The sequence below is a fragment of the Artemia sp. Qi Xiang Cuo genome, chromosome 5 (assembly GCF_049724085.1).
Source record: "Artemia sp. Qi Xiang Cuo chromosome 5, ASM4972408v1, whole genome shotgun sequence".
Taxonomy (NCBI): Eukaryota; Metazoa; Arthropoda; class Branchiopoda; order Anostraca; family Artemiidae; genus Artemia; species Artemia sp. Qi Xiang Cuo.
Genome location: NC_142798.1, coordinates 15,740,611 through 15,764,769, shown reverse-complemented (window position 1 = coordinate 15,764,769; position 24,159 = coordinate 15,740,611). Strand labels below are relative to the sequence as shown.

The 24,159-nt window shown below is 37.2% G+C and overlaps 1 protein-coding gene across 1 annotated transcript in view; it reads left to right on the top strand.

Annotated features, from left to right (window-relative positions):
- The first annotated feature begins 626 nt into the window (after window positions 1-626).
- The window catches only part of LOC148951855 (regulator of chromosome condensation-like), a 59,351-nt gene continuing 35,818 nt past the window's right edge, over window positions 627-24,159 (top strand). The window contains exon 1 of the mRNA XM_089089364.1: window positions 627-641. Within this exon, the coding sequence (XP_088945490.1) occupies window positions 627-641 (15 nt within the window). The remainder of the gene's footprint in view (window positions 642-24,159) is intronic.

Genomic DNA, 24,159 nt, shown 5'->3' with positions numbered 1-24,159 from the left:
CACATGTTGTTTCAGCCACCCCTTTTAACACGGCTTTAAGCAACCGCAAGGCATAGATTTCGACGGTTTCACGTTCAGCTGGTGGCTTTTGGCAAATCAGTGGCAAAAAGTCGATAACAAAAGCTTCAAACTCATACAAGCAACGCTCCTCTTCGAAGTTTGGGTTTTCAGGCCATTCACGCAAGCCACTGACCTCTTTTAGAAATGTGCTGCACGGTAGACTTAACACCACTCGAAAGCGCATCCCTGTTTATATACTTTGCTACAGCTTTAAGTCCTCGTTCCTCAGCTGCAAGTAAGGGGCTCGAAAACGATGAACTGGCCTGCTCATTGGTTGTCACATTCATAAGGATTTCTTCAGTTGTAGTAAAGGGGCCCTTCCGTAATATTTCCGCTAGGTGCATAAGTGTAGCGCAAAGGGAATGTCCAAGCGTTGAAGGATCTGGGTTATAATGGATGTGTTAGGGAGGGGGGGAGGGAAGAGAACTTAAAAAAAAGTTAGTGTTGTACAGAGTATAGCTTTTTCAAGCTAATGTCGATCAGTTGAAGAAAACAACGCTGCATTTTTCAAGTCTTGTTGAAGAAAGTATTTAATTTGCCAAAATTTGAATACTTGAATAAGAAGAATGGCAAGGAACACGGTAAAAAATTAAAAGAGTTTGAGTTTAAGAGAGATGGTTAAAACCTACTTCCCACAAAATCTCAAGGACACAGCCAACACAAATTTTAGCATTATATCAAAAAAAACTAAATCTATATACCTATCAATGGCTAACCCTCTGTTATCTCTATCCACCACAATTTTGCAATGGAATGTGAGATCCTTAAATGATTTTAAACTTACTTCTCTCACAACATAGATATACTATGCCTCCAAGAAACCCATTTAAACTCATCAGTTAATCTCAAAGTTCCTGGTCATGTCCTAAGAAAAGATAGGTCTTCCAATAGAATTGGTGGTGGAGTTGCCATTCTTGTAAGATCACACCTCAAATAGTGCTGGCAAATACATAGAGGAATTGGTAAATTTGTACCAAATCATATTATTGACTCATGAATAAAGTGAATAGCCTATACCACTCAATGCCTTTTTTATGCTCTTTCCAAATATAATAGGCTGCTCATTTTTGTTGGAAATGAATTTTACTCCCACCCCTATATATACCAATTCAGGGTATATATTTGCAGATTAGGGGGGGGGGTTGTTTGCAAATTTTAATTCTGATGTAAATTGGAGGTAAGTTTAAACTTTACCCCCACCCCCCAAATTTGCAAATAGCCTATACCCTAAACTGGTATATAGGGGTGGGGGTACAATTCATTTCCAACAAAATGATTATTATATTTGAAAATAGCATAAAAAAGGCATCAATTGGTATATTCACTTTATTCTTAAGTCAATAATATGATTGGTAAAAATTTACCAAGGAATTCCTCACCAATTTTACCAATATAGTACTAGTGACTCTAGACATCTAAATACCTACTTCAATAAAAGAAGTGGGAGCTATTCAGGTATAGTTCTACCAAATCATATTATTGAGTTAGGACTGAAGTGAATACACCATTTGATGCCTTTTTTTATGCTGATTACAAATATAATAATCATTTCTATTGGAAATGATTTTCAGCCCCCTATACATGCCAATTCAGGGTTAGGCTAGGTTAGGTATATATAGGGGGGGGGGGCTGAAATTCATTTCCAACATAAATGATTATTGTATTCATAATCAGCATAAAAAAAGGCATCGAATGGTGTATTCACTTTATTCCTAACTCAATAATATGACTTGGTAGAACTTTACCGCTATTCAATTATTGATCTTCAATTAGTCTCATCAAATTTAATAAATAAAATTACTGCCAACAGAATTGACAACCTCCTAAGCAACCACTTTGCCATATGCACAAAGATTGGTGACCCAGCCATCATTGAAAACTTCATTCCCCACTATGTGTGGCAAAAAGCAGATTGGCTAAATTTCTCCCATAGTCTCTCAGACCACAACTACTCTGCACTGTCCACTAACCAAAACCAGCTCTCTAAAAATATCACATCACTACTTCTTGATGCTGCAAAACTTACCATACCCCAGTCCCAATGCCCAAAAACATTGAAGAATAATAAACCCCCTAAGCCATGGTGGACAGCCTCTTGCCAAGAAGCTTGGCACAATTAAAGGAATGCCATCAGATCCTTTAAGAGAAATCCATCCACTGGAAAATATATAACAAAACTACATGCAGAGGCAAAACTTAAGAGAACAATCAAACTTGCAAAAGAAGAGGCATGCTAAAACTTGCTCTTGTCAGTGTCATGTGAAATGCAAGAGTCAAAGATCTATAAATTCCTAGACAAGATGTGTGGCAAATTCTCCAAACAGAACGCCTTCCATTACCAGCTAACTCTAAATGGTCAGCAGCTGGAAACTAATAAAGAAAAAGCTGATTTTTTTTAGAAGAAATTCAAAAATACCTCTCATAATTCACCTCAGATCAGTCTAACACCCCATTTTGATTTGCCTTGGTCCCAGTATCTACTCCAACATTTTACAATGATTGAGCTAGATAAAGCAATCAATTCAATTAAACCCAAAACATCTTGTAGCCATGACCAGATCTATCCATCTTTGCTCCAACACCTTCCAATTGACTTTAAAAAAACACTTATCTCTCTTCAACAATGCTTGGAGTAATTCCTTCTTCCCATCCACCTGGAAAACATCACTCATTGTCCCTATAAATAACAAGCTTGTTGCACAAAACAATTATAAAAAAGTCTATAACAATGTCAATGACATAACAAAAACATACAGTAACTGAAAAACATTGGAAAAACAATAGGCTATTACTGAAACATACAATAACATACCAACTTAACTGAAACATATCTGTTAATAATTGAAACCTACGAAAAAGTAAACTTACAAAATAACTGTCACACTTTCACAAATCAGGTAATATAAACGTAAAAATAATCTCAAATTGGATTGTGATAGGACCTAGCATAGAAATCTGTAGAGGCTAAACTACTTTTGAAAGACTTGACTATGGTACTTGCAACTATTAAACCAAAATAAACCCAAAGATGACCCCAACTCTTTCAGACCCATTATGATTACCCCAGTTCTGGGAAAATTATATGAGAAGATAATTCACTCCCAATTGTTTTGGTTTGTTGAGTTTAACCACCTCATCTCACATACCCAAACAGCCTTTAGGAAATATCATTCTTCCACTGACACATTTGTTTGCTTAACCAATGCCATATCTGAGTGTCTGAAAGATAACCAAATAATAGTTGCTGCCTTCTTGGACTTCCAAAATGCATATGATAATATCCAACATCCACTCCAACTGCAAAAATTATCAAAATGGGTTTTCTGCTTCCCCTTAGTGAATTCTTTAAAAGTTACCTATCCAAATGCTCTTTTGTTCTCCAAGTAAATTCCTACATCTCTTCTAAAAAGTCTGTCTCCAAAGGCCTTCCTCAAGGTGCTGTCCACAGCTGTCTCCTGTTTTTGTTATATTTATGGGATCTGAATTTACCCTATACAAATATTCAGTTTGCAGATGATATAGTCTACCTCAAAAAAGTTTGAACTGGCCCAATCTAAGTTACAAAAGTTGCTTTATGCCTTTGAACATTTCTCCAACAATTCATGCCTACCCACTGCCCCTTCAAAATCAGCTATAGTACAGTTCCATAATAAGAGAAACCCTCAATCTGCCCTATTAACCCTAAATGGTGTTGTCATCCAAGAGCAACAACATGTCAAATATCTAGGCCTCACTCTAGACCAAAAACTAATTTTCAGGCTCCATATTGAAAATGTGAGGATAAAATACCCAGAAAAATGCACATCTTACAAAGGCTACTTAATATGCCTTGGGGTTGCCATGAAAAAACTCTAATAAATTTCTATAAGACTTATATCAGATCTCAGATTAATTATGGACTAATTGTCTACAGCCCATGCTTAAAAACCCTATTATGTAGTCTAGAGACTGTCCAAAATACTATGATCCATGCTATACTTTGCCTCAGGAATCACACCAAAACCAACTTCCTCCTCAGTGAAAGGGGTCTCAGCTCTATTGCTACACATAGAGAAAACCTACTTGCCCACTACTTTACAAAAATTCAAGGTAATAGCTCCCATAGATTACATGATTGGCTAAGAAACCCTGGCGCTTTTAGGGGCCTTGCATGGGAATTTGCAACCACCCAAATGACCATCCCCATACCTTTATCTTCTTTATTTCAAATATACCCCCATATACCATCCTGGGCTAACCACTACCCAGAAGTAAACCTTTTGTTTGCACCAGCTATTAAGGCAGATCTTTTCCTTGCCTATGTAAAATCATTATTCCATGAATTTGAGTCTCAGAGATATAACCACCACCTCCCAATTTTTGTGGATGGCTCACAAACGGAATCTAGGACTGCTTGTGGAGTCTACTTTCCATCTTTATGTATAGCAGCTGCAGAAAGGCTCCAAAATTATGCGAGTATCATGACAGCCAAAATAGCTGCCATCAACATTGCATTGGAAACCATTATAAAGATGCCAAACCCTCCAAGAAACACCCCTCTTATAATTTATTTGGACTCAAAATCAGCCCTTGCCTCAATATCACCAGAGTATTCAGACAATGATATCTCTACCACTCTTGTACTATTGAACCAATTACTTAAACAAGGTATATCAACAAAATTCCAATAAATCCCAAGTCATCATGGGTGTAGGCAGCATATTGTCTAGGGGGGGCTGTCAATAGTGTGATGGAGGGCCTTTTATCAACTGCTTTTCCAACCATCTGCTTTTTCAGCCATATCTAATGTAAATTTAAAGATCTAGGGGGGGCAGCTGCCCCCCCTCCCTACGCCCATGCAAGTCATATGGGCATTAAAGGAAACCACAAGGCAGATGAAATAGCTAAATCTTCCCTTCAGCTTGGAATAATATCTGAAAGGCCTATCCCAGTAAGATATATAAACCATTGGCACCTAAAAATTTATCTAGCAAACCAAACCTTTCTCCATTTGCATCCTGGAAAGACTCAAAGATGTACCACAGAATATGATCAAATGCTACTGGTCTTAACTGTCAAACTTATTATTTCCAAAACACAACTACTCTGACAGTAACAAGCCCTCTTTGCTGCCTATGCCAAACCCATGACAAGACCATCAAACCACATTCTTTTTGGTTGCCCTGTGGCAACTCCCAACCATAAAAAAGAATGGCTAACTTTATTTGCTATATTCAAGTACCATAAGCTAACCCCTAATATTGACCAACTAACACAAATCAAACTCTTCAATCAATGGTGCTGAATTGTTCAAAGCTGTCTTTAACTGCCTTAATATAGTTGGTTTCATCAATGATATATAAATTCAATTATTAAATAATAATAGACTAATTTTTATTTTTGATTTCTCAGGATGCCCCTGACATAATCAGATAATACAAAAAAGGTTAAACGAACTTATCCGGAGCCTATAACTGACGAGAGAAGAAGAGTTTAGAAAATTGTGACCAGAATTTCTGTAGTTCTTATTGAAATTTCTTTAGAAAAAAATGCTATTTTATTTATTTATTTTATTCAATAAAGGAGGAAGCCATAGGCTTGTCGCATAACAACACAAAAAAAATAAATAAAATAACAGCTCAAACAGTAATGCAAATGCAGTAACTGCAAAACACAAAACAAGAAATAAAACAAAAAAATATTCATAAATTAAAAACAACTATGCAACAACTATATTACAGAAATTGTTTTTTGTAGAACTCAGTTTCAACAAGAGCACTCTTAAATGATTGCACTGTTTGCATAGAAACTATGGTATTGGGTAAACGGTTAATGAAGCTAGATTGACCAATATATACCCATTGGTTGATTCCTAATAGACTGAAACTCAGCTTAGGAATGCAGTGGGGTCCACTTTATTTAACCTAGGTCTTCCTAGACTAGGCTACTTAGGTTAGCATAAGCTTAAAATGTAGGTTCACAGATAGTACTATTGGCAAATTTGTATAATAGCCTATTGGGCTGTTGAAAAGGAAACATGTTAATCAGAGCTGTTCAAGTGGGGGGGGGGCAGTCAAACTTCCCCAGGTGCTGTGGCTGGGGGTCTACCCACTTTGATCAAATTTTTCATTTTCAGCTTATTTTGCTTATATGTGAGTTAGGAGGAATGTACTGTAATTTTTTCCTGTTCATCACCCACCCTAGGAATGGCTATTTTGCCATGTATCACTTTATATCAACCTGTGTAGGCTACCAATAGATTGAATCAACTCTAACAAAATCAAGAAACAGAAAAACTCATGGGAAGCATATAATTTGGGCTATATATTTGCACATTAGGGGGTTGGGGGTAAAGTAGGCTACAGTAGAATTCCAGTCAAAATGTGTTAACTACTTTTTTTCTGCACATAATGAAATAAGAATTGTTTTCTTAACATGTTTCCTTCTCAACAGTTCTAAGGTTTTACTTGTAAATTTATAGTTGTTTAGTATAATTTCTGATGAATATGAAGGGGAAGGTGCATTAATCTATGAGGGGAGGGGGGGGGGAGCAAAGTGATGCCCTTTTGGAAATGAGATAATTAGCCTTGAATATTTATAAGGTTTTAGTCTACAGTTGGGCCCACTCCAAAGGAAACATCATTAAATCCTGAAAACAACTTATGAAAATCCTAAAACACTTACATATATATATATTTGTAAAAGCAGTTCGTTTTGCTTTAACCCCACCCTCTAATGTGCAAATGTATTGCCTAACCTGAATCAGATTATATGCCTTTTGTATACTCTTTCCAAATTCAATAATCATTTCTAGGGAAAATTCCATTTTGAGCCCCTGGGGCTCGAAACAGCCAACAGTAACCAAGAATTTCAAAATGTGTTTCTAAAAAACTGTGTAGTGAGAAAGTATTGCCATTTGTAGATGATTCAGGATTGGTAATTATTATCATTAGTCTTAGTAGTAAAATTTTATTTTGAAAACAAATTTGCTGTAATTTTAAAAAGAGTCCAAAATCCCTCAAAAAAGGCATTACAGTAAAACAAAAAGTACACCATTGGATTTATGGTTTTCACTGTTGCAAAACTATAAATACAATATTTACACCCCCTACATTGAAAAACAATGAAAATCATATTTTTGCATAGGTATCATTGTAACATACTCACTTATATACTCACTTTAGTTGCAGCCAAATATGATTATAATTATAAATATTATAATTTTGTTGGGTGCTGTTTGGAGGTTTGGTGGTTTTTGGGTCTGTTAAGTTGAGCTCTAATTATGATTTTTTTTTCTTTTTTATCTTGTTTTTTTTTGGTTTATTGATTTATTAGGAGGGTTTTCTCCTGCACAAGCATGCTTCAGGGAATCAATGATGTATACTTTATTTTTAAAAAAACCCAGTGTTTCTTTATCATTCCTAAAAGCCCATTACTTTAATTTACTCCCCACCCAATAAACAAATATATAGCCCTAATTATATATAGGCCTTCTCTCTGGAAATTAATAGTTCTAGTACCCTTTTTAAGTGACCCAAAAAATTGGAGGGCAACTAGACCCCCCCCCCCCCCCACAGACACACAGTCTTTTTTTCTCCAAAGTTGTCCAATTAAAATTTTGAGATAATTATTTTGTTCAGCATAGTAGGAAGATGCAATAACTATTACCTAAGGGGTAACATGACCCCCCCCCAAAGTCTGTGGGGAGAGGCCTGTGATCTATGAAAATTGCCTGTTGTTTATGTATCATATTTGTGATTGAGAAGTATACAAACATTTTTTTTTGGTGGGGGGGGGTTGTGCTTGGGGTGGCTTTTCATAGGAAGATTTTCTGGAGGGGACTTTTCCAGGGGAAATTTTACACTTTGGGGATTTGACCGAATTCCTGTACAAAATTATTTTAATTTGTTTTACTTTCGCTTTGCCAACTCAATTTTGCATATGAAGATTTTCCGGGGGAATTATCTAGGGGCTTTTTTCAGCATTTTTAGATTTCCTGGAAATTTTTTTTCATGGAATAGGGGAATTCCAGAATGATCGAGAAAATAATTAAAAATTAAAGTCTCTTTCAAATGAAAGTATGCTAAGGAGAATTTTTCAGGCTGAATTGGACAAGCTTTGCTTTCTAGGGGAGGAAGGAATAATTTTTTGTTGATATGTTTTTTTTTTCAATAAATCTTTCTTTCTTAAAAAAAAAAAAAAAAATTGTCTGCAAGAAATTTTACAGGAGGGATTTTCAGTGAGGATAAAACTGACCAGAGGGACTTTTATGGGGGGGGGGGTGTATTTTACAAGGGAGGAAATTTTCATGGAGGAGTTTCCTGTGAGGGGGGGATTTTTCATGGAGGGTGAACCAAATTTAGCAGCATAATTTAAAAAACAATCTGATATTAAATATTTTTTTTTTAACTGAAAGAAAGGAGCAACATCAAAACTCAAACCAAACAAAAATTATTCTGTATATTGATATTCAGTAATATTCTGTATATTCTGTATATGAAGGGCTTGTCCTTCTCCCCAATACCTTGCTCTTTACACTATTAATTAAAAAAACTTTTTCCATAGAATAAGTTTTTCAAAGAAAAGTAAAGAACTCCATTAATCAAAAATGAGCAAAAATAAAATCATTTAATCTACCAAGTGTGAAACTACCACAAATCACCATTGATAAATAAATGAAACCCAAAACGAACAGAAATTACGATAAATAACCGAGTCATGGCCAGAACAAAATTTGCACTTTGCTGAAAAAAAAATAAAATTTTTTACTTTTATAACATTAATAAAACAAAAAATATTAACATTTGATTACTAAATATCAGATATGTATATTAAACTGACAATGAATATTCATTTGTATTTTCTCAGTAAAGTGCAAATTTTGTTCTGGCCTTGGGAAGGCATAGGGGTTTTGCGCCCAATTATGTTAATTTCTGCTCGTTTTGAGGTTGACTTGGTTATTTATTGTAATTTCTGTTTGTTTTGGGTTTCATTTATTTATCGATGCTGATTTGCGGTAGCTTCACGCTGGTTAGAATATTTTAATTTATTTTCTTTCATTTTTGTTTCATGGAGTTCTTTATTTTACCTTGGAAAAGTTGGTTTGTGGAAGCACTTTTTTAATTAGTGTCTGTTCGTTTTGTATTGCCCTTTTCTTATCAGGGAAAAAGAAAATATTTCTTTAAACATTTTTGTTTTTTAAAACCTTGAAGTTTGGCCTGCTATTTGTATCCTGGAGAAACACTTTCAGCAATTTTTAACAACATACACCCTTTTAAAAATCTGGACACAAACAGTAAGGTTTAATTTCGTTTCATACCTCCTCTAATTGATCTGAAATTGAAAACTTGATACCATTTGAAAAAAAACTGTTTACTTTCTTTAATAGCTTGGATACACTTACACTATTTTGATTTGGTTGAATTTTAAGAGCAGAAGTAGCCTCAAAAGTTTGAACATAATACCCTCAGTTGTTCTTGGGATACTGCTGAGATGCCTTAGATACTGCTGAAGAAGACCAGCGTCCATCCAGCAGCTCACAAAGTTTCTACCATATGAATAGGTAGAATATCTTGTAAATAAAAATTGGATTTGAGGAAGACTAAAATCTATTCTATAAATCATATACAACAACTTTCTATATAAACCTTATATGCCCCCAGGCCATAACTTACAACCCTTGCACTGAGGGTTCTGAGGGGGTTATAATTCTTAAAGACCTAATGTCAAAATTTTTCAATTATGTTGAACAAAATGTATATTTAAAAATTTGTATTGGATGTATTTCGGGAAATGGTGGGCATGAGAGGGGCGTTAGTTGCTATCCAATCACTTTCAACTATAAAAAAGGCACTAGCCCTTTCAATTTCCAATTGAATAAGCCCTTTTGAAGTTTCTACGTCAACGCTTTCAATAAAAACTTTATATGCCCCCAGGGCATAACTTACAACCCTTGCACTGAGGGCTCTGAGGAGGTTATCATCCTAAAAGACAAAATTTCCAGAACTTTCAACTACGTAGAACAAAATGGATATCTCAAAATTTTTATTTGATGTATTGGGGAAAATGGTCGGCATGAGAGGGCCAAGTTAGTCAATATCCAATCACTTTCAACTATGAAAATAGGCACTAGCCCTTTCAATTTCCAATTGAATGGGCCCTTTTGAAGTTTCTACAACAACGCTTTCAATAAAAACTTTATATGCCCCAGGGGCATAACTTACAACCCTTGCCCTGAGGGCTGTGGGGGGAGGGGTTTTCATCCTTAAAGACCTAGTTTCCAAAACTTTCAACTACGTTGAATAAAATGGCTATCTAAAAATTTTGATCAGAAGTGTTGGGGGCAATGATGGGCGTGGGGGGGCTAGTTGCCCTCCAATCACTTTCGACTATCAAAAAGGACACTATCCCTTTGAATTTCCAATCGAATGAGTCCCTTTTGAAGTTTCTACGACAACGCCTTCTATAAAAACCTTATATGCCCCCCAGGACATAACTAAAAACCCTTGCCCTGAGGGTTGTGGGGGAGTTTCCTCCTCAAAAATATATTTTCTATCTGGAAATCAACTATGCTGAACAAAACGGCTATCTCAAAATTTTTATTGGATGTGTTTGGGGGAATGATGGGCGTGGGGGGGGGGGCTAGTTGCCCTCCAATCACTTTCGACTATTAAAAAGGGCACTAGCCCTTTGAACTTCCAATCAAATGAGCCTGTTTTGAAGTTTCTACGACAACGCTTTCTATAAAAACCGTATATGCCCCCAGGGCATAACTTAAAACCCTTGCCCTGAGGGCTCTGGGGGAGTGTCCTCCTCAAAAACATATTTTGTATCTGGAAATCAACTATGCTCAACAAAATGGCTATCTAAAAATTTTGATTGGATGTGTTTGGGGGAATGCTGGGTGTGGGGGAGGGGGGGGGGCTAGTTGCCATTCAATCAATTTCGACTATTAAAAAGGGCACTAGCCCTTTGAATTTCCAATCGAATGAGCCTTTTTTGAAATTTCTATGGCAACGCCTTCTATAAAAACATTATATGCCCCCAGGGTATAACTTAAAACTCTTGCCCTGAGGGCTCTGGGGGAGTTTCCTCCTCTAAAACATATTTTCTATCTGGAAATCAACTACGCTAAACAAAATGCCTATATTAAAATTTTTATGGGAGGTGTTTGGGGGAATGATGGGCATGGGGGGGGGGGCGAGTTGCCCTCCGATCAATTTAGACTATCGAAAAGAGCACTAGCCCTTTGAATTTCCAATCCAATGAGCCTTTTTTGAAGTTTCTACAACAACGCCTTCTATAAAAACCTTATATGCCCCCAGGGCATAACTTAAAACTCTTGCCCTGAGGGTTGTGGGGGAGTATCCTCCTCAAAAAGATATTTTCTATCTGGAAATCAACTATGTTGAACAAAATAGCTATCTCAAAATTATGATTGGATGTTTTTGGGGGAATGATGGGCATAGGGGGGGGGGGGCTAGTTGCCCTCCAATCACTTTTGACTATTAAAAAGGGTACTAGCCCTTCGAATTTCCAATTGAATGAGTCTGTTTTGAAGTTTCCACAACAACGCCTTCTATAAAAACCTCATATGCCCCTAGGGAATAACTTAAAACCCTTGCCCTGAGGGTTTTGGGGGAGTGTCCTCCTCAAAAGCATATTTTCTATCTGGAAATCAACTACTCTGAACAAAATGGCTATCTCATAATTTTGATTGGATGTGTTTGGGTAAATGATGGGCGAGAGAGGGGGGCTAGGTGCCCTCAAATCACGTCTGACTATTAAAAAGGGCACTAGACCTTTGAATTTCCAATCAAATGAGCCCTTTTTCAAGTTTCTACAACAAAGATTTCAATAAAAACTTATATGCCCCTAGGGCATAACTTATACCCCTTGCTCTGAAGACTGTTGGGGGAGTGTCCTGCTCAAAGGTATAATTTCCTGAACTTTAACTGCATGGAACAAAATGACTATCTCAAAATTTTGATTGAATGTGTTTGGGGGAATGATGGGTGAGAGAGGGGGGCTAGGTGCCCTCAAATCACTTCTGACTATTAAAAAGGGCACTAGACCTTTGAATTTCCAATCAAATGAGCCCTTTTTCAAGTTTCTACAACAAAGATTTCAATAAAACTTATATGCCCCTAGGGCATAACTTATAACCCTTGCCCTGAAGACTGTTAGGGGAATGTCCTGCTCAAAGATATAATTTCCTAACCTTTAAATGGACGGAACAAAATGGCTATCTCAAAATTTTGATTGGAAGTGTTTTCGCAAATGGTGGGCGTGGAAGGGGTGTTAGTTGCCTTTCAAATTACTTTTGACTATTAAAAAGGGCACTAGCCATTTCAATTTTTAATTTAAAGAGCCCTTTTTGAAGTTTCTACGACAATGCGTTTTATAAAAACTTTATATGCCCCCAGGGCATAACTTACAACCCTTGTCCTGAGGGCTGTTTGGGGTTGTCATCCTCAAATACCTAATTTCCAGAGCTTAAAACTACGTTGAACAAAATGGCTATATCAAAATTTTGATTGGATGTGTTTGGGGAAAGGGTGGGCATGAGAGGAGGGTTAGTTGCCGTCAAAACACTTTAAACTACTATTAAGTGAAATAGCTTTTTGAATTTCTAATCAAATGAGCCTTATCTGAAATTTCTATGACACCACCTTCAATAAAAACCTTATATGCCCCAGGGCATAACTTACAACGCTTGCCCCAAGGGTTGTGGGGGAGTGTCCTCCTCAAAAACATATTTTCTATATGGAAATCAACTACGCTGAACAAAATGGCTATCTCAAAATTTTGATTGGATGTTTTGGGGGAATGATGGGCTGGGGGGGGGGGGGCTAGTTGCCCTCCAATCACTTTAGACTATCAAAAAGGACACTATCCCTTTGAATTTCCAATCGAATGAGTCCCTTTTGAAGTTTCTATGACAACGCCTATAAAAACCTTATATGCCCCCCAGGACATAACTAAAAACACTTGCCCTGAGGGTTGTGGGGGAGTTTCCTCCTCAAAAATATATTTTCTATCTGGAAATCAACTACGCTGAACAAAATGGCTATCTCAAAATTTTTATTGGATGTGTTTGGGGGAATGATAGGCGTGGGGGCGGGGGCGAGTTGCCATCCAATCACTTTCGAATATTAAAAAGGGCACTAGCCCTTTGAACTTCCAATCTAATCATCCTGTTCTGAAGTTTCAACGACAACGCTTTCTATAAAAACCTTATATGCCCCCAGGGCATAACTTAAAACCCTTGCCTTGAGGGCTCTGGGGGAGTGTCCTCCTCAAAAACATATTTTCTATCTGGAAATCAACTATGCTCAACAAAATGGCTATTTAAAAATTTTTATTCGATGTGTTTGGGGGAATGCTGGGTGTGGGGGAGGGGGGGCTAGTTGCCATTCAATCAATTTCGACTATTAAAAAGGGCACTAGCCCTTTGAATTTCCAATCCAATGAGCCTGTTTTGAAGTTTCTATGGCAACGCCTTCTATAAAAACATTATATGCCCCTAGGGTATAACTTAAAACTCTTGCCCTGAGGGCTCTGGGGGAGTTTCCTCCTCAAAAACATATTTTCTATCTGGAAATCAACTACGCTCAACAAAATGGCTGTCTCAAAATTTTGATTGGATGTGTTTGGAGGAATGATTGGCATGGGGGGGGGCTAGATGCCCATTGATCAGTTTTGACTATTAAAAAGAGCACTAGCCCTTTGAATTTCCAATCCAATTAGACTTTTTAGACGTTTCTACGACAATGCCTTATATAAAAACCTTATATGCCCCCAGGGCATAACTTAAAACTCTTGCCCTAAGGTTTGTAGAGGAGTGTCCTCCTCAAAAAGATATTTTCTATCTGGAAATCAGCTACGTTGAACAAAATGGCTATCTTAAAATTTTGATTGGATGTGTTTGGGGGAATAATGGGCGTGGGGGGGGGCTAGTTACCCTCCAATCACTTTTTACTACTAAAAAGGGTACTAGCCCTTCCAATTTCCAATCGAATGAGCCCGTTTTGAAGTTTCTACAGAAAAGCATTCTATAAAAACCTTATATGCCCCCAGGGCATAACTTAAAACTCTTGTCCTGAGGGTTGTGGGGGAGTGTCCTCCTCAAAAGCATATTTTCTATCTGGAAATCAACTACTCTGAACAAAATGGCTATCTCAAAATTTTGATTGAATGTGTTTGGGGGAATGATGGGTGAGAGAGGGGGGCTAGGTGCCCTCAAATCACTTCTGACTATTAAAAAGGGCACTAGACCTTTGAATTTCCAATCAAATGAGCCCTTTTTCAAGTTTCTACAACAAAGATTTCAATAAAAACTCGTATGCCCCTAGGGCATAACTTATAACCCTTGCTCTGAAGACTGTTGGGGGAGTGTCCTGCTCAAAGGTATAATTTCCTAACCTTTAACTGCATGGAACAAAATGGCTATCTCAAAATTTTGATTGGATGTGTTTGAGGAAATGGTGGGCGTGGAAGGGGTGTTAGTTGCCTTTCAAATTACTTTTGACTATTAAAGAGTGCACAAGCCATTTCAATTTCTAATTGATTGAGCCCTTTTTGAAGTTTCTATGACAACGCGTTTTATAAAAACTTTATATGCCCCCAGGGCATAACTTACAACCCTTGGCCTGAGGGCTGTTTGGGGTTGTAATCCTCAAATACCTAATTTCCAGAGCTTAAAACTACGTTGAACAACATGGCTGTCTCAAAATTTTGATTGGATGTGTTTGGGGAAAAGGTAGGCGTGAGAGGGGGGTTAGTTACGGTCCAATCACTTTCAACTATTAAAAAGGGCACTAGCCTTTTGAATTTCTAATCGAATGAGCCTTATTTGAAGTTTCTATGACAACGCCTTCTATAAAAACCTTATATGCCCCAGGGCATAACTTAAAACGCTTGCCCCAAGGGTTGTGGGGGAGTGTCCTCCTCAAAAACATATTTTCTATCTGGAAATCAACTACACTGAACAAAATGGCTATCTCAAAATTTTGATGGGATGTTTTTGGGGGAATGATGGGCGTGGGGGGGGGGCTAGTTGCCCTCCACTCACTTTCGACTATTTAAAAGGGCACTAACCCTTTGAATTTCCAATCAAATGAGCCTTTCTTGAAGTTTCTATGACAATGCCTTCTATAATAACCTTATATGCCCCCAGGGCATAACTTAAAACCCTTGCCCCGAGGATTGTAGGGGAGTATCCTGCTCAAAAACATATTTTCTATCTGGAAATCAACTACGCTGAACAAAATGGCTATCTCAAAATTTTGTGTGGATGTGTTTGGGGGAATGATGGGTGTGGGAGGGGGGCTAGTTGCCCTCCAATCACTTTCAACTATTAAAAACTGCACTAGCCCTTTGAATTTCCAATCAAATGAGCCTTTTTTGAATTTTCTATGACAATGCCTTCTATAAAAACCTTATGATGCCCCCAGGGCAAAACTTAAAACCCTTGCCCTGAGGGTTGTGGGGGAGTGTCCTCCTCAAAAATATATTTTCTATTCGGAAATCAACTACGCTGAACAAAATGGCTATCTCAAAATTTTGATTGAATGTGTTTGGGGAATGACGGGCGTGAGGGGGGGGGCTAGTTGCCCTCCAATCACTTTCGACTATTAAAAAGGGCACTAGCCACTCCAATTTCCAATCGAATGAGCTCTTTTCGAAGTTTATACGACAACTCTTTTGATACGAAGTGCCTGGGTATGGAGAAAAAAACCAAAAACACATTGTGCCCACATTGTCCTTTACTTAGGCAGCGCTTGCGCGCTGCCTATGATAGTTTGACTGTTTGTCCCAATTTTTTAAGAATGGCTCCTGAAATGAAAGGGCTTATTAATTAGAATAGGAAGTTTTTTTTTAAAGTGCTCGAAGAGCAAGGTATTGAGGAGGGGGCAATCCCTTGATGTACAGAATAATTTCTTTTTGTTTTCTAGTTTTAATTTTGCTCCTTACTTTCTGTTAAAAAAAATTATTTAATAACATTTATACTTAAATAAAAATTAGCATTACATCCTAGCCTACTTAAATTAAATTATTCTGCTTCACAAGATTCATCTTAGATTGATTGTATCCATGATAGAGTTTGTATGTGATTTAGAAACTTTGGGTAAGACCCCTATGCTTTAAGATCCCATGCAAAAACTTAGACAGCATTTTAGGCTCAGACTTAAAATGTGATTACCTGTGGTTAGAGGCAACTGGCAACTGTCAGTGCATTTAAAATTGTTATATATGGTTAAAGAATTCACGCTAACCACGTGCTTATTAACAAAATTAAGACTAATCCACTGGTGAAACAATCTACTTTCTAGGTGGTATAATAGAGATTTTACAGTGATTTAATTATTGAAGGGGTGACAGTGGCGGATCCAGGGGATGGGGAGGGGGCGTGTGCCCCTCCTCCCTAGCGTAGTCTAAAGTAATGTAATTTACTCAATTAACTCAAGTTTGCGTTAATTAAACTTGCTCCTAATGCAAGTTTATTGGATCAACCTATTTTGCCCCCCCTAAAATTATTTTTATCAGATCAACCTATTTTGCACCCCCCTCCCCCCCTAAAAGAAATCATGGATCCACCCCTTAGGGGTGATTATTTGTTGGAATAATGGGTATATTAGCTTAAATATATGATTTGCTTGAGTATTTTAAATGATATACAGGATAATTGTGTTTAAACAGTTCAGGATGTAAGTGTGGCTTTTGTTTAAGTTTAAATGTTAAAAAAGGTTATCCTATATTGTAGTTAGCCAATCTTAACTAGCCCAGTCCCAACCATCAGTCAATCCCTGCTATCTACATCTTAATTGGTGAATCCCTGAGATCCACCAATTCATTGCACCTATATTTGCAAAGAACATTGAATGGAGAATCTCATTGTATATTTCTTTTGTATATGGTATCTTTAGGCTGTATATCAAACGATGCATAGCTTTTGTTGCGTATGCTTTTCTATGAATATTGATCTTATTGCACTGTATTTTGTGAGCCTTGTTTATGCCGACTCAATGAATGTGTGTTATTTTTGCAAAGCAAAGAAATTTGATGCACAATTGCATGCAGAAGAATAAAAGGGAAAAAATCTTGTCAATAAAGAACTGAGTTTCATATAAAAATTATCATATTTTATTTGGTATATGAATATTATGAATATAAAAAAGCAAACCTTTTTTATGGAAGCAAATAGTAAAGTGACTCTTAAAACGAACAGAAGTTATTGCTTTGCCAACTACATAAGATACGTCTACAAAACTAGCTAAAATAAATTGACTTGTGAAATTTCTCTATGTGTGTTAAATTTTAAATGTTGCTCAAATTCCATGCTGCCAATTTTAGCTTTAACCATGCTGCATAAAACTGCAATCTGGGCCAAACAGCCTTCCCAGACCTTTATATTCAGCATGACATCTGCATTTTCTTAGATCTTTTTTTCAAATTCAGCTTTGTTACTCTGGAATGGCTTTTATTGCTGTCATCAATTTTTCCCAATAGATCTTGGTATGCTAGCTCTGTAATAGAATTGTTATGGATTGCATCATCCAGGCCAGTCACCACCTTTATTATGAGAGCACTGCAAAGATTTTAACATAGAATGATTCCCAGTCATCCAATGAATTGGCCCAATAGGATTTTTTATGACTTGCATCATCCAAACCATCCACTAGTAGTGAGTAGTAGGCTCCCTCATAACATCTGGTGCTGGGCTACCCAGTGTTGCTGGGCAAATCCAGCACCAGCTATCAAGGGTGAGCCTGCCATTGCCCATATGGTCCAAGTGACCCCAAAACTGCCACCTGCTACTTAGAGTTTTGAACTATCAGCAGTTGCTGTATTCATTCACAAGTGGATGCATCCACAATTCTGTTAGACCTGTGGATTCCCAAGATCAGGGCTCAGAATTAGTCTCTAAAAGTCCCTTTTTTCAGCTGAAGTCCCTTTCAACTTCCTTTTTATGCAGAAAGTCCCTTAACTCCCCCAAAAGTCCCTATTTGGGAGCATGGTATATTTAAAAACTGAAGCAAGTTATATTTGAAAACCCCTTCTTAGATAATATAGCTTCTCCACAAATGCGGTTATACTAGTCTCTTGGTTACGCCGTTGCAGTTCAGAAAGAAGCAACAAAACAGTGGGAACTTTGTCTGTGGCCAAAGTGTCTATTAACTGCTGTAAACAAAGGAAGCTTATAACGGCACAAAGCTGGCCTATGTTGTGGGTGGGACACATGGGGGATATTTCAGTACTGTTCAAGGATAGAGAGGAACATTGACCTATAGGGTTATTGGGACAGATTGGTCATATTGTGGTAGCGTTCGAGGACAGATAATTTCTTATAGCTTCATAAAATAAACCATACCAGTATGAATTTGTTCGAATTGACTTGTATTCCAATGTTAAAAATTATATATTCTTTCCCTTAGGCTAGTTAATAAACTAATAGCAGGTTGAGTGAGAAGAGTACCATGAGTGGAATATTCAGATGGCAAAAACTTTAATGTTTTTCCTGCTGTGTTTAAACCTACTTGTCTTTCACGTCTCCCAAGTTTGTTTAGGAAAGACAGTCAGCAACTGCAAACTTTGTTGCTCCTGGTTAACTAAAGAAGACAGGAGTGGCAGACAAGTAAACAAATAGTGTCAGATTGGTGATGATGACCAGCAAAATATGCAGGTATAATCTTAGCTGCTGCAAAAGCTTTTATACTTTGAATCAGCATGCTTTGTTGGACAAGCACAAGAAACAGATTGCAATCCATCTGAATCTGTTACAGTTACAATTGTGTGGATCTGCTTTGCAACAGTCCTAATGAGAAGAGCCATCAGCTAGTAATGGAAGTAAAACTATTGAGACGTTTTATGACAAAGATGCTCCATACAAAGCAGAAATCATATGGGTACTCAAGTCCTTGCAAGTTTCTGCAGCTTCACGTGACAGAACCATTGATGTCTTTGAAGCCATATTCTTTGGTACGCTACTGCCCAGGATGTTGATGAGTGCAAAGAAAGCTATGTACATGATAACTGTTGCACTTTATCCACAATGTAAATAGAATCTTATGAATGACATAGGCGAAGCTTACTTTGTTTTTGAACATAAAAAAACTAAAAACACTGAAGGAAAAAAAGAGCTACAGATTAGAGTGTGCTTTTGGTGCTGTTCAAGTATAGAGAGGAACATTGATGTCTTTGAACCCATACTCTATGGTAAGCTACCTCTGGGGATGTTGATGAGTACAAACAAAGCTATGTACATGATAACTGATGCACTTCATCCACACTGTAAACAGAATCTAATGAAGAACATAGGTGAAGCTTACTTTGTTCTTGAATACGACAAAACGACAAAAACTGAAGGAAAAAAAGAGCTGCAGATTAGAGTGTGCTTTTGGTCCTCTTTAAGAGATCAAGGTGTGAGCCGCCATCTGGTGACGTATTTCAATTGACATGCAACTGGAGCAAAAATTGTAAAAAAGCTGATGTACTGCATTTGGAGCAATAATTTACCTATTGAAAGATTAATAAAGATAGTTAGCAATGGTCCTAATATCAGTCACTAAAATCACTTTTGGTCACTTTTATTTTAGCTTGTCACTTTCTCTTTGAAATTGTCACTAAAGTCAATTTTTGCCATTTCAAAATTTGATTGATTTAGTGCTTATTTTATTGAGCTAGAAAGGTAATGTAAAAACATATTAAATACCAGGCTGTTACTAGTTGAAAGTAATGATAATGTTAATATGACACAGGAGTATAAAAAAGATGTAATTTGAAATTCCAAAGCAGCATATTTAAATGTTTACGGATTAATTTTCCATAAGTTGTGCATTTATTTTTCATCACAAGCTTTTGATCTTGCCCTTAACCCTTATCAGTTGGACTGGTGGATCCTGGGGGTGATCCCTCTCCCTCCTGTTAGGCCTTGCACCCTTCAAATCGATCACAACAAACCCTTGTAGTTGAGTCTCAACTCATAGATTCTCAGTCATGAAGTATATTCTTTTGATGTTGAAATGACCCCACTTTGCCAAATAAGTCCTTAAATTACCTTAAATCGCACTTGTCAGCAAGTTAAGGTGGCTATAACCTCCTGTAGTGACTCGCTGGGTTGGAAATGATGTTATCTGAATATCACAGGAGCATCCCAGTGATATTTCTGTTCAACACTTGCCCACTCACAATCAACAGCATCTTTAAAAGAATCTATAGAGGAACTTGAAATAGTAGAATCACAAAGACTGTTCCAGGCTGGCACTGTATGAATAGAAAACAAGTTCCATCCCTCTCGTTTTTTTATGTTTCCTTTGCAGCTTTAATGAATAACCCCTTGTTGAAGACTATAATGTAGAGCTGAATAACAGGTCTATCATATTATTCTGAAATAAATTCTTCAATGGAATTACATCCCCCTTTGGAGTCAGTAAAGTAATGAGGGCAGGTTAAGTTTCTTCAAGCGGTCAGGGTATGCCATATCTTTGTGTGGAGACGATAATTTTGTAGATCTCCTTTGAATTCCTTCTAATAATGCAATGTCACTTTCATATATAAGGGTTGCTGACTGGGTAACCAATCTCCAGATGAGGACGAACAAGAGCTTTTAACTACCAAGGGATGATGAGAAGAAATTGTTCATTTGATCAGACCAAAAGCTCGATTAACCTTAGAGACATGTGCTTTTGTGCGACAGTAGAATTTAAGCTGTTTATCAACAGGTACACCCAGGTCTCTCTCATTATCTACTGAGTCCAAATTGATAACTTGACCTGAAGGATTTTGCTTGTAATATGATCGCATAGGATTATTGGGTTCTATAGTGGATAACTTTGCACTATAGTGGGTTATAGTCCATCAGTCGTTTATGAGCCCAGTGAGCAAGGTGATTAAGGTCTGCCTGAATCCCATCTGTCACTGGTCCAATGAGTTTGCAATTATCAGCATATAATATAATATTGCTTTGGAATGTACTGGAGCAATCATTGATAAAAATGTTAAGCAGAATTGGACCAAGTACACTTCCTTGAGGTACTCCACTAATGACTGATGTTGGATTAGAATACACCTGTTTTCTACTTTCATCAGATACAAAAACTCTGTGCAACCTTCCACTAAAAAGGCGCCAATCCAATCTAGTACATTGCTATTTATGCAATAAGCCTCCAATTTAATCAACAAGCAATTATGGTCAACTTTGTCAAATGGTTTTGCCATATCCAGAAGTACAACATCTACTGGGAGGACTTGATCTATGAGTTTAGTGACAATATTGTATGATTGGATTAAGTTTGTCTGGATGGAGCAATTACGTCTGAAGCCATGCTGATTACTGGTAGTTAGATCATTATCATCAGGATGTTTGACAATGGAGTCACTCACTATCCCCTCAATTATATTGGCCAACACAGAAGTAAGGCTAATTTGACAGTAGTTTTCAGGCCTGTATTTATCTCCTTTTTTGAAAATGGGTATAACATTTGCCATATGCCAATCATCAGGTATTATTTTTAATTTCAATGACATATTGAAAATATCAGCTAGAGGCAAGGCAATGAAACGGGCTATTTCTTTGAGAAGCCTAGGGTGAATACCATCAGGTCCTCTTGATTTCTTAGGATTTAGTTTAATCACCTTATTTAGCACTAGTTGCTGATCTATTTCAACTTCATTCATCTCTTTTTAAAATAACTTTTTGTCACTTTTATTTTAGCCTGTCACTTTCTCTTTGAAGTTATCACTAAAGTCACTTTTTGCCGTTTCAGAATTCGATTTATTTAGTGCTTATTTCAGTGAGCTAGAAAGGTAATGTAAAAATATATTAAATAACAGGCTTGAAAGTAATGATAATGTTAATATGACACAGGAGTATAAAAAAGATATAATTTGAAATTCCAAAGCGGCATCATTTATTAATTTTGCATAAGTTGTGCATTACTTTTTCATCACAAGCTTTTGATTGTGCCCTTTACCCTTATCAGTTGGACTGGCGGATCCTGGGGCTGGGGATGATCCCTCTCTCTCCTGTTAGGCCTTGCACCCTTCAAATCGATCATAACAAACCCTTGTAGTTAAGTCTCAACTCATAGATTCTCAGTCTTGCCAAATAAGTCCTATTTGTTTTTCCTTCATTTGATTTAATATATTCAGTGAACTGAAATCAATGTAAAAACCGTTGGCAAGTCAAGTTAATAAAATTATATGGGTCCTAAAATCACTTGGTAAAACTATAGGATAAAATTATATGAGTCAAACCTTTTTCCAAGTTTGTCTTCCCTTGCCCCAATTAAGCCACCCGGAGCTTAAAGGCCTTGCCTAGAAAGAGTGCAAGGGCCCTCTGCCAAATTTTCTAAACATTCTGTAAGTTTGGACCACCCAAAAAGAGAGTAAAAAGAAGAAAATGACAATCCTTCATGATAAGCTCAGAAAGTTTGCCTCTTTGGGGCATAATAAATGTTGATTTTGTTTTTTAATAGTATTTGCTTTTCCAAGTATGCAACACAGAAGTGAATATAGTGAAAAATACACTTCGCGATTTAAGAAAAAAAAAAAATGTTTTTAAACCTTTTATTGACCCCAAAATTATTCAGTCGTAAAATGGACAAAAGATATAGTATCTTATCGAAAATTTTTAATTTTTCCCCCCTCCCCCCATAATTTTACCCTCCAGACCCGTCAGTGTTCAGTTGTTGAAAATATGAAAGCTAACTTTTAAGAAAGAGTTTCATGGACAAGAGAATTTTTTAAATTGTAGAGTAAATTGTATGCTTATTTCAAAGGTGACTTTTGAGTTGGGGGGGGGGGACGCAAACCCGTATTTCCAGGTTTTTAGCCTTGGATGATCAGTTGTACTCTTTTTAATCAGACCCATTTTCAAAGGAATCCAGGCTCTTTTCTGAAAATTTTGAAAGCTTATTTTCGTAGTTCCTAAACACTGTTTTGTGGGATGTGGCTAATAGTTACCACTCTTGAATTGGATTCTATTCTGAGTAATAATGGATTTTACTTAGGAAAAAGAATTTGTTTGAGCCCATTTCTACTCTTGGTTATTGCGGGCTGGGATTTGCCCTTTATTAGGTTACCATGATGTTTGAGGTTGTACTGTTACAGTACAATCTTGTTATTTTTGCTACTTTCCTCTTTGCTTCTTATAATGAATGTAAGAAAAAAAACGACAAATAAATGAAATATCAGGATTTTACCCTCCTCATTCACAGCCAAACTGGAGGACTCTCCTGGAGGCAAAATATAAGAAAAAAGTAGTGACTAGGACCTTTGCAGTCCCTGTGCCTCTGTTCTGAATGCCTCTGAATAGTCACTTTTTGCCACTTTCTGAATGGGAAAGGCACTAAAGTCACTTTTCTTTCGCATCTGGTTGCAGGTGACCTCTGATTGAAGAAGAAAAAGTTTTCAAAACAGTTTGTGAATATTGGAACGCGTTACATCCATGAAATGAAAGGGCTCCAGGAATTTGACAAGGAGTCATCTGACTTTGTTGTCATCTTGAGGCATTTTTTCCCTTAGCTGGCCCGAATGTTGTGAGGATTTTTTGAATGCTAGAAAAAGAAAGGCGTCCCATACAATAGCTTCATTCAGCACGTCCCAACAAGGTGGCTGTGGAGTCCTGCTGTTTGCTGAGCGATTGATCAGTGGCCGGCACTCTTGGAGTGTTTTTTTCCATTACGTGCCATCGAAGAAACAATTGAAGAAGGTTGCGTCATTAGCGAAGTACCTCATGATCGTAAGCTGTCTAAAAAGAAAAGAAATGCTTGCAGAACTCAAATTCGTGTATTCATGAAGCCGAGCTGAAGCTTACTTCTTACTTTTTTTGAGACTTCTGAAACCCAACATTATCATATCTGCCGATGCAATTTCTACCAGTTTGCTTGAGAACTTGAACAACTATTTGCGGGCCACTATTGTAGCCATTGTAGGTAATCAGGTTGGCTGAAGCTCACTTTTCAGCCGAGCTGAAAAACTTGCTTCTCACTGTTTTTGCGAGACTTCTGAAACATTATCATGTCTGCTGATGAAATTTGTACCAGTTTGCTTGAGAATTTGGGCAACTATTTGATGGACACTATTGTAGGTGAGCAGGTTGAGCTTGTGTTAGATGCT